Below are 16,495 nucleotides of genomic sequence, written 5' to 3' on the forward strand. Positions count from 1 at the left end.
TTACGGGACATGGGTATGGGATAAGCCTTGTGTGGGGATTTTGGTTTTCCACCTCCTCACCCTTCCTTACCTTCAGACACACTCACAACTTTTCGTTCATTCTGTTAGCTGCAGAATTACAATGCTTCTGTGCGGAAAAACCATAGAAATTGATGGGCAAAACTAAAGAAGTAATATCGTGAATATCGAGTATTTCGCAATATGAGCTTATCGTGTAACATAGGAGAGATCATTTGACCTCGGCCAGGTACGGTAAGTGGCTACCCTGGTAGTATATAATACCACACAACGAACGTGTACGACTCAGAGTAAAATAACTGTTATGAAGTATCGGACCGTCAAAGTAAATTTTGATGTCACAATCGGGGTTTGCTTCCTCCCAGTATTTTCATAATAACAGGTAAGGTTGATAAGGATAGTACGAACCATCGATTCTGCTTTTGGAAATGATATCAGACTGTTTGATCCTGCGTCTTTGCAAGTTTTGTGTTGCTATGTCCTAGACTAGGTCTTAGGAAATAGGCTACACTCTAGCCTACATATTTACCGTATATAGTATATAGGCCTACTACAGTATGGTATAGCGTAAGCATACATGGTAAGCTTCGAACTAGGTCAAGGAGAACTGTGGGTGGCAAGAGGATTCATAGTAGACTATACCAGCTTTAGGCAGTGGAAAAGTAGTTTCCAATGTATGGGTTCTGACAATAACGTGATGGCCACAGCAATTGGCTTGGTATTGTAGTGACCATATAATACTGGTCAACTTTGTTTTGTTTATTTACCCCCTCTAATCAGCCTCTGGCTAGAGAATCCAGATTGCATTGATGGAATTTTCCATCTGTAGCACTTGATAAAGTTTCTATACACATGCTATAATTAGGTTACCATTGAAGTACCTGGGCTGGTATATAAGGGACACACTTGTGGTCATTCACTCTCTGTCACTCTGACCATGCACTCACTCTCTTCTCCACACAGTCTGCAGACAGTTAAAGTAGAACGATAGTGACAGAAAAAAAATCTCTCATTTTCATATATAATGTAGTTTATATGTTACCAAGCAACATATTTTTTTAATTTTCCAAATAGCACACCGGAAAGTTATAAAAAATGGAATTAAAACATCGTTTTTTCGCCTCCGTAATTTAGGAATTTGCAAACACTGCAACGACCTTGAACAGCCCTCTGGTCAGTGAATGACGTCACTGTGATGATCTTTTCTGTTGTGAGCTGTTCAGTACGGAGCTGTGCGTGCAATTCGTGTCAGCATAACTGTTATTTTCCGGCGTAATGTTCAAGACATAAATAGATAATGAATATCATAGTGTTTCTTGATTTCTTCACCACGTGTTTACAAGTTTTTTATTACGAAATTTGCGGCGATTTCGCAACGATTTCCCAATATCTGAAGAGGTAACTCGCAAGCTGACCCAAAGTAACGTAAATCTCAAGATCACGTTTTTGGCGGGTTTTATACAGAGTGATGTATGAATGTGCTCACTTACCAGTCAAACTGGCACAATAACAATAGTGATGATAGTCTCAAACGTAGATTAGTATAACATCCGAAAGAAAATCCAAAGTTCTAAACAAAGTAGATTCGCTTGTATGCACTAGGCCTACTGTAAAACATAAACGTTCCTTGTTCTGTGCGTCATTAAATCCAACAGAAAGGTTTCTTTGAGCTTGAAATACAACCGCATTTGAATTCAATCGAGTTGTTAGTCTAGCTCGAACAATTTTCTCACTACATGCAATGCCTATTGCGTTTATTCACATGCATGCCTCATGGTTTGGGCTTCAGGAGGAATCGTATTCTAGCCCAACTTCACGTAGGTCCGCAAACGGTACTTTCACACTGTGCAAACATAAGTGACAGTGTGCGCTACCGTAAGTAATACTTACACGATGTTTTGTTTCGCTCGAGCATACACACATTTCCTATTCGTATTACATTTAAAGTGGTTTGGAGGGTATGAACACATCTCTGCCCCAAAAAACTCTGCCTAAGCGACGTCCATGCCCCAATTGAAATTTGCAAGTGGATTCTCTCCTCACATAGTCATTAGGTTGTTCACGTCTGACATGTCTTCCAGTTCCAACACTTACTGTTGCATTTATCGGGATATATATAAATAATGCGGCATAAAAGCATCAATCTTTCAAACTTTTATTACTTTAGTGACTTTGCCACACGCAAATTTCAATTGGGCCCGAGAATCATCTTCTGTGAAGTGGGCAGAACAAACTTTCACATTCTTGCCATGAGAAACTCCTGGTGCGATGAAGTCTTTCCTGGTTCTCCTCACAAATCGTATCCAGAGTTTCCGATATATCTCACTACTTTTTCCGCTTGGAAAATTGAAAAAACTTATTGTAGAGTCCACATTCGTTCTGTTGCATCCCACTACAACGCAATTTCTTGGATTTTGCTAGTGGTTTACGTTGTTTGTCGAGTCCAATATAGAGTAGGTTGCAACTAAACTTACACACTAAGTGCACACTGCTGAAGTACACTACGCCGAGCTCACGTTGTTATCATCATAATGACGTCACATGTCACTGTAGATCACGTGATCATCATATCGCTTTTCGCGAAAAGCCCAATTTTTGTTTAAAAAATCAACGAGTTTAGGAATTTTTTTTAAGCCTTCCCCAACATCGGATTGACTTGAATTTTCACATGTGTAAAATGGAAACCAACTAGAATACTCTTGAATAAAATCGTATTTTTTCGTCGATGGTGAAAAATCACTATCGTTCATCTTTAAGATACTGATAACAGTTATAACACTGATAACATAACTTATACATATCTTTTACTTTAGACATTGCAGCTACTCAGGGCCTGTTCACCCTGTTTTTATCTCATTAAGATAGTTGTTAAAGGACAGGGTGGATACTACATTCATATTTGTATTGCCTTACTTATTAGTCCGTAATTGTGTGTCTAGTCTGCATCATATTTATTCGGTAGATCTACCTCGCGCTAGTGCTTTAGTTGCAAAGCTGCTATATTTTGGCCATAAACTGTATATCTACCTTGACTTACCTGGGTCGCGCCTTTTGTCGCCTTTTTTAGACATTTATTACATTTCTTTGTGCATATTACATTTTACCTTAAGGACCAGAAGCATGGCCAGCTTTCACATGCTCTGACTACGTCATCATTTTGTACCCTGGACTTCTGTGTTTACATAACGTTTGATTGTCTCGCTGCGTAATATGATAATATCTCTGGTAGGCAGTAGCATACAGCCAACCACTGGTGTCATTGCAGAGTGACTTTCGCTCGTACATGCTGTATACAGGCTAACTAATATACAGCTCACACGTCTAGGCCTCACACGCCTAGGCCATTTACTGGAGAGTTGAGTTGGTCAATTGAAATAGACAGGGGCGACTGGGTCGTCGGAGGATCATTTAGAACATAGTTGTCGAGAGAAAGTATAGCTAAAAATTTATTTAACCTCTGCAGTATCTCGAATCTCAATTGGCATTTACAGTATGAATGTAGCATCAGCCAATAGTGTAGGCCCGGTGGCATTAGATCTCTAAGCGAGTAGGCTTCAGGTAGCGGTTACAGTACCTTGTTAACTGAAATACTAACAGTATTTTGACATCGATTAGTGAGGAAGGGAACATCTCCTTAAAGGCATTGAAGACTCGCCCCAAACCGCGTGCGGCCATCTGAAAAAGTTAACTTTCCGTTGCTTGCAAGTGACGTTTTGTTCGTGTCGCTACAAAATGCAGACAGTACAGTAATGAACTGTGGTACCTTGTTATCTTTAGCTGGACCTGAGATGTCCATCGCTGTATTGTTTGAACACTGTGCTGTGGGTATTGACCGCAGCTGTATGTACTGACTGTACCCTAGTGGCTAATTACCGATAATAGCAAGCTGTGTGTGTGTGTATTTTCTGCGATCGATGGTGGTGTTTAACACTTCTGTTACACCTCATTCGAAACTAGGTCAGATTACCGCCATTAGACGTTTCTTTTTGCGCGAGTCTTCACACCCTTTAAAACCTCATTCTGGGTTCAACAATAAACATGACCTATCTGATCCTTTCCCTGACAGTATAACCATTTTGTTTGATATCTGAGACATGCAGAGGGTTACCAAACATTTAGGTGAGCTTTTATGGCATATATAAATCTAGAGAAATGGTCTTGAACCACCCCCCCCCCCCTTCTATTTTGACATGAAGGGTAAACTACACATCCAAAATGGCATATTACAGTACAGCCTAGGCCTTATTCCTATCTACAGTAGCTGATGTGCTATGTGGATATAAAGCCAAACTGGGGAATGTCATTTACTAGGGTGTGCATTTTGAATCTCCTGACATCTTACAGACCAGCACTGTGTTTGTTAAACATACCTGAGTCATCTGTAAATGTTGTCGCCAAAGAAACAGTAATTTATTTCACGAAAATTTATTTCATTTTGCAAAAAATATATGCCTTATCATACTTTTGTCAAATTTGTACTGAATCTCATTCAAACTGAAGAAGTCGAGTTCAGAGACAGTGTACAGTGCTGTAGAGGGTAGACTGTTTCTTAAGTTTAAATATTAAGAATGTTACTTTGACAGTGAGCACTATAGAAGCAAGCTTAACAACCAAAATGAACCACAATGTTTGATATTTTGAATCATAAGTTAACTTTGACTTCACAGAACTCTCTTTTAAAGCGCCTGTATAACACAGTTTTAAGTTCTGCTGGATTGTAATCTGATTCATATCTGAGCATATACAGGGTATGTCAACTGTCGTTAGTATTTTCTTTCAGTTGTTTAGTTTAATATCCATCATTTATGAGGGTAGTCATTATATACAGTAAAGTTATACAGATTAGATACAGACTTGGATATCATAATCAGGAAATAATTCATCACTAATCGAATTGTGATACGCTATGCAAAGTGGCCAAGTTGCTCTACAAGCCCAAAGATGTATAAAACACAGCGACAGTAGTATTTTAAAGAGACAACATTTCATAGCTTTCAAAACTGCTACACAAAATTTGAAAAGTAAATTATTCCCTGATTCTTGCTAAAAGATTGCACTAGCTGCGTGGACATAGTTAATACTGCTTGATTTCAGGAGTAACAGATGTCAAATATGAGAGCTGCCAACTGAAAAGTTTGCATAGCAGTTTCAAAAGCTCTGAATGCTCCCTTACAAAATATCTACACCGGCTTTCAGTTAACGCTCGGATTGACTATAAAATTCTGATATTGGTGTTCTGGGCATTGAAGTATGGTATGCTCGAATGTCTTCACGACCTTATCCAAGAGTGAACAACGGATAGACCTACTCATTCCCAATACCTCTATCAACTTACTGTTCCTGTGACACGCACAAGAACCTTTGGTGATCGCAGTTTCTGCTGTTCTGCCCCGCACTAATGGAATTGGCTGCCAGTCCATCTGCGGGAAAATGGTTCACTTGAACAATTCAAACGTGCTATTAAAACTTACTTATTTTCTAAATGCTACACACATCATGCTACACACATCTGTAAAGCGCATTGAGCAACCTTTAGGTTGGATTCTGCGCTATATAAGACTAATTTTTATTATTATTACTATTACTATGGTTCCTGTGTACAAAAAACTGTGCGACGCGATAACGGATAAATGAACCCCTGCCATTGTTCATCCAGTTTGAGTTGTAAATATCTGATTTTTATTATTCTACAACTTTACAGAATTTTACCCGTCGCTAAATGGCATCTTCCTGACTGTTCCTATGACAGTAGTCACCATCAAAGCTCCATATGGAGGCCAGCAGAATTTGATCTGAAATATAGATTTTCCTGAATTTGAAGTGTGCTATGTACTGTAAAATAGGCCTAGTATTATCTGACAAATTATTCATCAAATTTAACATAAAAATCTGTTTTCTCTTTTCTAGAAAGACAAATATGTTGACATCCATGAACATTGGCTTTTTCCTGACGGTTTTGATCTCAGCGGTTACCGGCAAGGCTCCCTACGAAGGCTTTGAGAAGTTTTCGGAAAAGTATGAATTTCCAGAGCTCGAGTATGGATACGGGGATCTGGAACCCTACATTGACGAAGCGACTCTACGGGTGCACCATAGGGGACATCACATGGGCTACATGAAGAAGATCAATGCCAAGCTAGAGGAATGGAGAAAAGAGGTACGAACCTTAGCGAACCATTACCTTACTCAGGTTTTGATTTTTGATTGCTAATACAATGCATGGGAGTGTTGTTGTTATGAAAATCTGCAAGGAGAATAAAGCTGCTTAAGAATGTCCTAGGGATAGCTTAAGGGGATTAAAAAGCTGGGATTACTTAGACATGTGAAGACTTGATAATTGGATTAAAGGATAGAGCTAGAGGTGAGGAGAGGAAGGTAGAAGGGTTTATGGCAGTTGGGCTGTGGCTTTTGTGAGGTGAGGAGTTAAGGTAATAACGAGAGACAAGGAAAGGGAGAAGCCTAGGTTGTGTTATAGGATAGCGGTTATAGTGTTGGAAGGTAGTAGACGTTGTTGATGAAGGCTTGATGTTTTGTGATTGAAAAAGGATGCAGTGGCATTTTGTTCAGTTGGATACTAAAAGAAGAAAAGGATGGAGTAACACTGTCCTGAAGTTATTACCCCAAACCACTTAACAGTTGGTAAGAACCTTCATTTATTTTTCTAGGTTCAGGTTTGTTCGGGGGACATCCATGTTTGTTTTACAAACCAGAGTGGTAAAATAACGACGAATAGAGAACTTAACGTAAAATACCCATGGATGTTACAGCGGGGTTGGGTTTTACCGAGACTGTGATTTGTAGTGTGAACAAAATATTGATATGTTTAGGTGAATACAAAATGGAGGTAATTAAGAATTGAACTGTCTAAGGTTTGACATCAATTGAAGAAATTGTGTTTCATGAAAGATGGTGAAAAAAATGAGTAAATGTTACCAAGAAACTAGATGCATTTGACAAAGGATATGCTTTCAGAAAAGAATATCAGTTGCAATATATTATAAAAAAATGTATGGATACAGGTGAATGAACAGAGGTAAGAACCTACTGAATGATTTGACAGAAAACTTAATTTAGATTTCCATAAAATATTGGTAAAGTCGGATGTACTGATTTATAGGTTTTAAAGACCTTTGACTATCTTGTTAGATTAATTTTGATCTGAGAGGACTTAATTTCGGTAACTTAAACAACTAAATGCTAAATATGTCGGATGCAGAACACGGGGAATAATATCTGTATAGCGACATAATTTAGGGCGTCAGAAATCATGACTAAGGAAATAGAATGCTGAAAATGATGGATGTAGAAATAGGAGTAAAGAATTACAGTAATTAAAATTGATGGCATTTTATTTCACTAATTTCAGTGTAATGTTACAGTCAAAACACATCCTTTCAGATATGTTGTTTTATCCTCGTTAATACCAAGAAATGGTTACCTTTAATTGTTGAATGAGGGCCACCCCAGAGTTTCAGATTTGTTGAAATTTCTTAAATGTTTAATTTTTCTTGTCTTTTGTCCAGACTACTGATGATCTAGCATCCATGTCCCTTGTGGATATCATTTCCGATGTCGATGCCATCCCGATAAAATACAGGAAGGCTGTTCAAGATTTTGGTGGTGGGTGAGTGTCGGCGATAACCAGTACTTAACAGTTTTATCAGTCTGTGTGTATCAGCCGTTGAGGAAGGTAATTTATTTTGCTTCACTTCCCACCGAACATCTCACCAAGCGCGGCGGAACCAGTGGGGGGGGCACAGGGGGCACGTGCCCCCCCACTTTTCCTCAGGTTAAAAATGTGCCCTTTTTCTACATAAAGAGTGTACTCTTGATCACCTTATTAGGTCAGCGATATTTCAGTAAGAGATCTAATCCTAATTTAGAACTATTAATGAATTTCTGTGGGTCAAACTCAAAGCTATTTCAAATGGAAAAAATTTGTTAAGCTCCTAACAAGAAATAAACTCTAATTTGGCAGATTCCTACTTTAGCAATTAGCATTTTGTATAAGTACCTGAATGGGTACGCCAATCAAACATCAACTTGTAAACATAGAACAGTGAAAGAAGGTGATTTTTGTTGTTGTTGCTACACTGCAGAGCTTGGATCGATTTGAATGTATAGGACTATGAGCTTTATACAGTAGCCTATACTACATGCATCTCTTAGTTCATCTTCAGCTGCGTTTGTCTCGAGGAAAACTTGTTCCTTGTTTCCCAATTTGCACATTGGATATTGCAGTGCTAGTATGCAAATTTTCCTTGATGGAGTGATGTGTATATGCAAATAAGATAATACAATAAGAGTTGTAAAGGGTACTAAATATCAGGCTGAATCAGTCCAATCGAATTTCTGTAAAGTGCCCTTCGACTTCGGTGCGCCCCCAGATTAAAAGTGCTTCCGCCGCCCTTGCTCCTCACGACATCTGTACTGCTTTGCTGTAGCTTGTCTGCAGCCACCAGGTAACCTTTGACACTGAACTCCCAGAGGTGACATAGCCGGTCACCTAGGGTCAACCTCATTCCTTCTCATTCTACCACCCATTAGTGTATAGTGGTGTACTCTATGGAGCGGTCAAGATCATCAGGTTACATGTCCTTCAGTTACCATTCATCCATATTTTCTGGCTTCATCAGTCGGAAAGTCCAGCTAAGGGGTGGGGGGGTCCCGGGGTTGGGGGTCGTTTCCACTCTTGGAGTATCACTTACGAGCATTGTTCTATAACGTAACTTTACCAAGTGAATGAGAGACGAAATATGTCATTGACATGAACCCAGGGGTGTTCTCACGTAAAGCAAGCAAAAAGAAGCATGGCTTGATAGTAGCAAATTTATGCGAAGGCTTGCATTGCTTTAGTTTTTGTCGTCAGAAAGCTTGTGAACACAATGAATGTCACAAAATTATGAACACCCCATATGTGCATATAGAAATAATCCAAAAGTCGCCAAAATATTTCCTTGAAATTTTTTTGTCAGGTTTTCGAACATTTTGGCGATTTCAACGTATCTGTTATTTTTTTTGTGCTACTGAATAGCCATTTAACAGTGGGAAGTTTGCCAAGCCTTTCATTGTTTATGAAGTTTGTTAATACCATGAACTTTTGACAGTTCCAAGTGTAGATAAACAATAACTTCGTTTAGGACTTTTGCTTGCTAATCCTGACATATATTATTCCCATGTAGATAATCAATATTGAATGCACCAATGTATGTCTTACTGACCTAGGAAACACCCCCCCCCCAAAAAAAAAAGAAGAGAAAACCTTAATTCTTCAATTCCTTATTTGCAGGTTCTTGAATCATGCCCTTTATTTCGCTGTCATGTCTCCAAACGCCCGCAATGAAACGCGTCTTCCTACAGGATCTCTGTTGGACGACATCAACAATTCCTTTGGAAGTTTTGAAGAATTTAAAGAGAAGTTTACAGCTGAGGCCTTAAAGCTCTTTGGTTCAGGTAAGAGACTAACTATGAGCAAAACTTTGTACACAAAGTTTTCTTTCAAAAAAATATTAAAACATTTTAGGATTTCAAGAAGATCAAGTGTGGTATCACCAATCTGAAAATATGTTAATTAGCAGAGTATTAAGAAAAATTGCGTAGAAACATCACCGAGAGAATATACTTTGGGTAATTTTCTCCATTGGCCTACACTTAAAAATGGAGGTAAATGACAAAGGCAAATGAATATATATATAATTGAAATCGTAGTGAGTTGGAAAATCCAGAACAGTGAAAAAACTTCCAGCCTACACTGGGTTCGAACCCGGGCCTCCAGCTTATATGCGGACACCCTTACCACTAGGCTATGGGAGCTGATTGTATGTCCAGAGGTTCGAAACTGGTAAGGAAGGTGGTTATTCCACTGTTGGCGTTTGTCAGCTGTATCAAACAATACTAGTTCTGTTTTGGTGACATATTTGCCTTACTCTAGAGATCAAACATGATGGTAACTTACTGGAAATCATTTTTGATTCCTGAAGCCGGATCTGGAAAGAGATACTTTTGTATAGACTTTGTTAATGAAATGGAGGTAAACAACAAAGGCAAATGAATATATATATATATATATATAATTGAAATCGTAGTGAGTTGGAAAATCCAGAACAGTGAAAAAACTTCCAGCCTCCACTGGGTTCGAACCCGGGCCTCCAGCTTATGTGCGAACACCCTAACCACTAGGCTATGGAAGCTGATTGTATGTCCAGAGGTTCAAAACCGGTAAGGAAGGTGCTGTTGGCTTTTGTCACCTGTATCGAACAATACTAGTTCTGTTTTGCTGACATATTTGCCTTTCTGTAGAGGACAAACATGGTGCTAACCTACTGGAAATCATTTGTGATTTCTAAAGCCAGATCACGAAAGAGATGCTTTCAACAGAATTTGTTAATGAAATGGAGGTAAACGACAAAGGCAAATGAATATATATATAATTGAAATCGTAGTGAGTTGGAAAATCCTGAACAGTGAAAAAACTTCCAGCCTCCACTGGATTCCAACCCGGGCCTCCAGCTTATATGCGGACACCCTAACCACTAGGCTATGGGAGCTGATTGTATGTTCAGAGGTTCGAAACCGGTAAGGAAGGTGGTTATTCCACTGTTGGCTTTTGTCACCTGTATCGAACAATACTAGTTCTGTTTTGGTGACATATTTACCTTCTCCAAACATGATGCTAACCTACTCGAAATCATTTGTGATTCCTGAAGCCGGATCCGGAAAGAGATACTTTTGGACAGACTTTGTTAATGAAATGGAGGTAAACGACAAAGCCAAATGAATATATATATAATTGAAATCGTAGTGAGTTGGAAAATCCAGAACAGTGAAAAATCTTCCAGCCTCCACCGGGTTCGAACCCGGGCCTCCAGCTTATATGCAGACACCCTAACCACTAGGCTATGGGAGCTGATTGTATGTCCAGAGGTTGGAAACCTGTAAGGAAGGTCGTTATTCCACTGTTGGCTTTTGTCACCTGTATCGAACAATACTAGTTCTGTTTTGGTGACATATTTGCCTTCTCCAAACATGATGCTAACCTACTGGAACATACAATCAGCTCCCATACCCTAACCACTAGGCTATGGAATCTGATTGTATGTCCAGCGGTTCGAAACCGGTAAGGAAGGTCGTAATTCCACTGTTGACGTTTGTCACCTGTATCGAACAATACTAGTTCTGTTTTGGTGAAATATTTGCCTTACCCTAAAGACCAAACATGATGCTAACCTACTGGAACATACAATCAGCTCCCATACCCTAACCACTAGGCTATGGAATCTGATTGTATTTCCAGAGGTTCAAAACCGGTAAGGAAAGTCGTAATTCCACTGTTGGCGTTTGTCACCTATATCAAACAATACTAGTTCTGTTTTTGTGACATATTTGCCTTCTCTAGAGATCAAACATGATGCTAACCTACTCGAAATTATTATGATTATTATATATATATATATATATATATATATATATATATATATATATATATATCAATTTTCTGTTTGGTAAAAAAGGTGGAAAAAAGCCATACCTCTGTTTCAAGCCTTTTCATTTTTATTCTTGTCGACTTTACAAATGATAAAAAGGACTTGTGACAACTGGGAATTTTTCCCAAATGTTTAGTTCTTTTGTCTATTACAAGGTCTTTTTTTTACTGCTCAGAGATAACATCATTGACCCTAAACTGTCTTATAATTTTCACATACATTGACCAACAAACAATGTCCAAGATATTTTAGCTGTTTTCAGTGTCCTGAAAGTGTTTTTCTATAAAATGCAAAGAACCAAGTTTTCATCATCCTGTGTGCATTTTTCTTTTTCTCTATCGTAGGATACGTCTGGCTCAACCAAGAGCCTTCTCCAGATGGCAGTTTCCACCTCCACATCACCACAACAGCCAATCAGGAGAGCCCGTTGACAGACGCCTTATACCCTATTCTTACCTTAGATGTGTGGGAGCATGCATATTATCTTAAGCATCAGCTCCGTCGACCTAAACATGTAGCGGACTGGTGGAAAGCGGTGGATTGGAATCAGGTGAAGAAACTCTCCGACTGGTGGCAGCAGGGTTCCGGACACGACGAGTTGTAAGGCACCTTTGGCTTTTCTCTCTTAATTGAATGGATTGAAATCTCAATCTTAGATTGAAAGTACTTCAGGTATATCTGGTACAAATCTGGCTTCTTTATTCTTCATAAAGTAGCCAGTAGCTCTCATTGGTCCATTTTTAAAGGATATTTATAGCCCATGTAAATTTATATTTAAATACCATCATAATCTAAGCGTCCCGCTGAAATTTGAAATTGTTTCTGAAATATCCTTTTCGAGACATTTGATAACCGAAGTTTTTTAAACTCTCTACCAAAAGGTGGAGCAATTAGGTGTAAAGTCATAGGTGCATAGTCATGGGAATTTTTTTTTTTTTTTATGTGCTTGTTTTCACTCTTTTGTTTTAAGGTTGGATTTACTTTGTTCCAGCTCTTGCGTAATATTAATGATGGATCCTAAACTATATTATGCTAAAATCACCGATGAAGTTGTGTTTTTTTTCGCCCAGAGAATTATTTTTATTAGTCTAATTATAGATTGGCCATAAATTCCAAGTGGTTCAAAGTGCAATCTCTTTAATTGAAATTTCGTTCCATTGAATTTAGGAGTGCTAGGATAAATGTCCATCTAACTTAGTATATAGGAAATTGAAAAGTGAGAGATATGGTTGTGGCCAATTTAACCAAGCACTTTATTCTTATTCTGCATTTATTTATCTTTTGAAAATCTTATGTTTGATATTATCATTCAATCGTCTTTCATTAAATGGTTTGGAAGGCGACACAAACCCCCAAACATCATTGTTGATCTATGAGAAAGAGGGTAACTGTTATAAACAACATCCCTATTACAGATATTAAAAAGAAAAATCTGATTCACAAAGTTTTTTGGCCTATTAAACGTTCCCGCATCTAGAGGAAAAAATGTATATTAACCAAATATAACTATAAAGAGTTAACAAATAATATCATGCTATGGGCGTGAATGTCGCCATGGTTTTTTTTTAAGTAACAACGTTCAAAACCCGTCGGGCGCCCTTATACCTCAAATCTACACTCCAACATAGGAAATTGAAAAGTGAGAGATATGGTGTTTGGCCAATTTAACCAAGCACTTTATTCTTATTCTGCATTTATTTATCTTGTGAAAATCTTATGTTTGATATGATCATTCAATCTTCTTTCATTAAATGGTTTGGAAGGCGACACAAACTCCCAAATATCATTGTTGATCTATGAGAAAGAGGGTAACAGTTATAAACAACATCCCTAAACAGATATTAAAAAGAAAAATCTTATTCCATTCGGGAGGTGAGGTGTCACAAATATAATATTTCTTCACATATAAGGATGAAAACTTGATGAAGTCTAAATGTGACATCATTAAGCCACATGTGCTGCAATTTTGTCTAAAGAGAAAGAGGGTAACTGTTATAAACAACACCCCTAAACAGATATTAAAAAGAAAAATCTTATTCCATTTGGGAGGTGAGGTGTCACGAATATAATGTTTCTTCACATATAAGGCAGAAGACTTGATCAAGTCTAAATGTGACATCATTAAGCCACATGTGCTGCAATTTATTTTGTATGTTGTGCTTATGATTTATTTTTATTTTCCGGCAATGTTTATTTTCTGTAATGGAGATGTGTTTTGCAAATGCTGAAGCTTAAGATATTGAACCTCCTAGTGATGGCACTAGTTTTGTTTTAGTGTCAACGCTTAACTTTTTACCTTGAAAATATGAAAAGAAAGGTAAAGAGATAATAAACGGTTCCCAGAACCATTGTGGTACTGTGACAGCCACAGATTTACACAGTTACAGTTCCAAAAGATCACTTTAACACTAGGATATTTCCCAAATGAAACAAAAATTTTGCCTTACTGTAGGTGTTTGTGGTATTTGACTATTTGTTATTCACAAAGCTATGTAATGATGACTGGGTTTGCGTCTCCTTCCATGTTTAAGTCTGAGGGTAAAACGGTATTGGTCTGATTTTTTTTTATGGTTTACTCATTTTGGGTTTTTTTGTTCAATTTTCGAAGATGATCAAATTTACTGCTTTTGTTCTCATTGGTGATGATATGTATAAAGTTAAAAAAAATGTGTTATTAATTTTAAGAGATTATTGTATCATGAAATATAAACTTACTCTACTCAATGTAATGTGTGCTGGCTCTAGCAAATTTTATCGAAATGTTACTGAAAGTTTCTACTTCTCAGAACCCAAATTCATCAAGTTAGTCACAAAGTCATTCCTTGCATAACTGTGGTTACGGAAAGAATAAGCATGCAGAAATAAATGTATTTTACGAGATCAAATTTGTATATTTTTCAATGCTTGAATGTTGTCGACAAACAGTACATCCAAACATGTCCCTATTGTGTATTCGTGATAACTAATTTGGGAAATTGTTTTAGCTCAAAATACTACTTGTTTCAAAAGATGGGGAGGGATTGGGGGAGGGTAGTTAGTCATTCTCTCCATGGATGTTTAGACCATGAGGTTGAACGGTTCAAAAGGCGTTGCATCTGCAATGGTTAGGCAAACTGTATTGAGGCAGTTGCCTTAAAACAGGCATGAGATTTTCCCTCAAATTCGCGGAATATCCGTGATTTCTTTTCTACCTCGGGGACAAAAACTATTTTCCTAACACTGTAGCATACGCAAACTGGAGCCTATACCGCAATTTTTGCAAAGTTCTGTAATTTTTTTTACCCCATACTCATCCCTGCTTAAAAGCCAGTGCTGTGTAGAACCACATCAGATATGGTTTGGTTTGGAATGTTGAAATGTAGCCCAACTGAAACCTTTAAGTCTTCATCATGTTCACTGTAGTAGAAACATTTCTTGAAAATACCTTTGGTTTCACTTTGATCAAATTTAAATTTAAAAAACTTATTGAGTCTGATTTTTGCTTTTTCTTTTTCTTTCTTTTGTGTTTAAGCACTGAGAATTAATTTCTTAAATCAGAATTTGTATTATTTACGGTTATGTCGCCGATTTGGTGATTTGTCATTCATCACGTCCAACTTCAGTACTTACGACTTTCCCTATTGTACATGAAGAACCATTATTAGCTAAAAACCTAGCAACGTTAAACAAATAATAAATAGATGTTTTGCAAAAGTTTCTTTGCAAGAAAACTTGATCCACCTTCATTGCTTTGCATAGTTACAAGCATTTATTACATTTAGCCTTTAGGAGTGGGAAGGGGTTGGACAGGTTTTGGGAAGAGGCCGAATTTCCATAATGAATACTACTTAGCAGTTTAATCTGCTTGTTTTTATAAATATATTTATTTGTAATGGTAAATCAATCATATTTCACTTTCCCTGTATTTCACTTTCCCCCTGTTTCTTTTTTTCCCTCAATTATTGAACCAACTTGTGAAACAGCAAAGATGTTGGCTGGATTTGGGACTCATGAGCGATAGTTTATTGGCTTGAGGTGATTTGATGGCAATTATCACAGCAACTTCATGGAACCTTCATGTTTGGATAAGATGGCCCCGTAAATTAATATTTCACATGCTTTCTTAAAAGTCAAGTTGGGGCTACCAGGAGAGAGTTAAAATATGATATAGCTCATTCATTAGACTAAAATGAAATAAAATAGTAAGATTAAACAGTACTAACTTTTCATATTGCCTCTATCTTCTCAGTACTATAAAATTGAAATAGTACACAAAGTTTTCAGGGAGTAGTTAAAATTTGGATATAAGACCATTTTGGTAATTGTTTTTTTTTTTACCTCTCTGTAATATTCATATTTAATTAACATTTTCGTTTTCTATTCAAGGGAAATGGGGGTAAAAATACTCTGCTAATACAATGAAATAATTGTCACAGAGATGTCTTCTTTTGTAAAATATTTGTTGTCATCCCCAATGCAGAACCAGAAGGGCGCCACTGATCCCACGCATGAGTTTGGAATGAGATAAAAGATAGTAATCCTATGTGAAATAGTTATATAGAATTTTAGGCCCTCTAAATATTAAAATAATATTCGATATTTCTTACATGATTATGGTCAACTTTTGCAACAAAGGGACGGATTATGAGATTATTATTGACTGGAAGGTAATCAGAAGGGCGCCAACGAACCCAGGCATGGTTTTGAAAAGAATTTAAAAAGTCACGATTTTGGCCAAAATTTAGATCGAATTTATCATCAAATTTGGCCCTAAAATGACACTTCTCAAATTTCAATTGGGACGCACATTTCGGATTCCCGTAGCCCATAAGCTGCTTTTCATGAAGTTAAAAGTGGCATTGAATGGAGTTTTAGGCCCTTTCAATATTCGAAATTCTTTCATATTAATGGTCAATTTTTGCAACAAAGGGACGGATTATGAGATTATTATTGACTGGAAGGTAATCAGAAGGGCACCAACGAACCCAGGCATGGTTTTGAAAAGAATTAAAAAA

General features: G+C 37.5%; 1 protein-coding gene across 1 annotated transcript; it reads left to right on the plus strand.

Annotated features, from left to right (window-relative positions):
* The first annotated feature begins 246 nt into the window (after positions 1–246).
* LOC139964568 (superoxide dismutase [Mn]-like) lies at positions 247–15,917 on the plus strand. Its single transcript, XM_071966255.1, has 5 exons — positions 247–400; positions 5,926–6,175; positions 7,542–7,642; positions 9,308–9,471; positions 11,846–15,917. The coding sequence occupies exons 1-5, from the start codon at positions 354–356 to the stop codon at positions 12,103–12,105; spliced, it is 822 nt and encodes a 273-aa protein (XP_071822356.1). The 5' UTR covers positions 247–353; the 3' UTR covers positions 12,106–15,917.
* Positions 15,918–16,495: the final 578 nt, after the last annotated feature.

This window comes from Apostichopus japonicus, chromosome 23 (assembly GCF_037975245.1).
Source record: "Apostichopus japonicus isolate 1M-3 chromosome 23, ASM3797524v1, whole genome shotgun sequence".
Lineage (NCBI taxonomy): Eukaryota > Metazoa > Echinodermata > Holothuroidea > Aspidochirotida > Stichopodidae > Apostichopus > Apostichopus japonicus.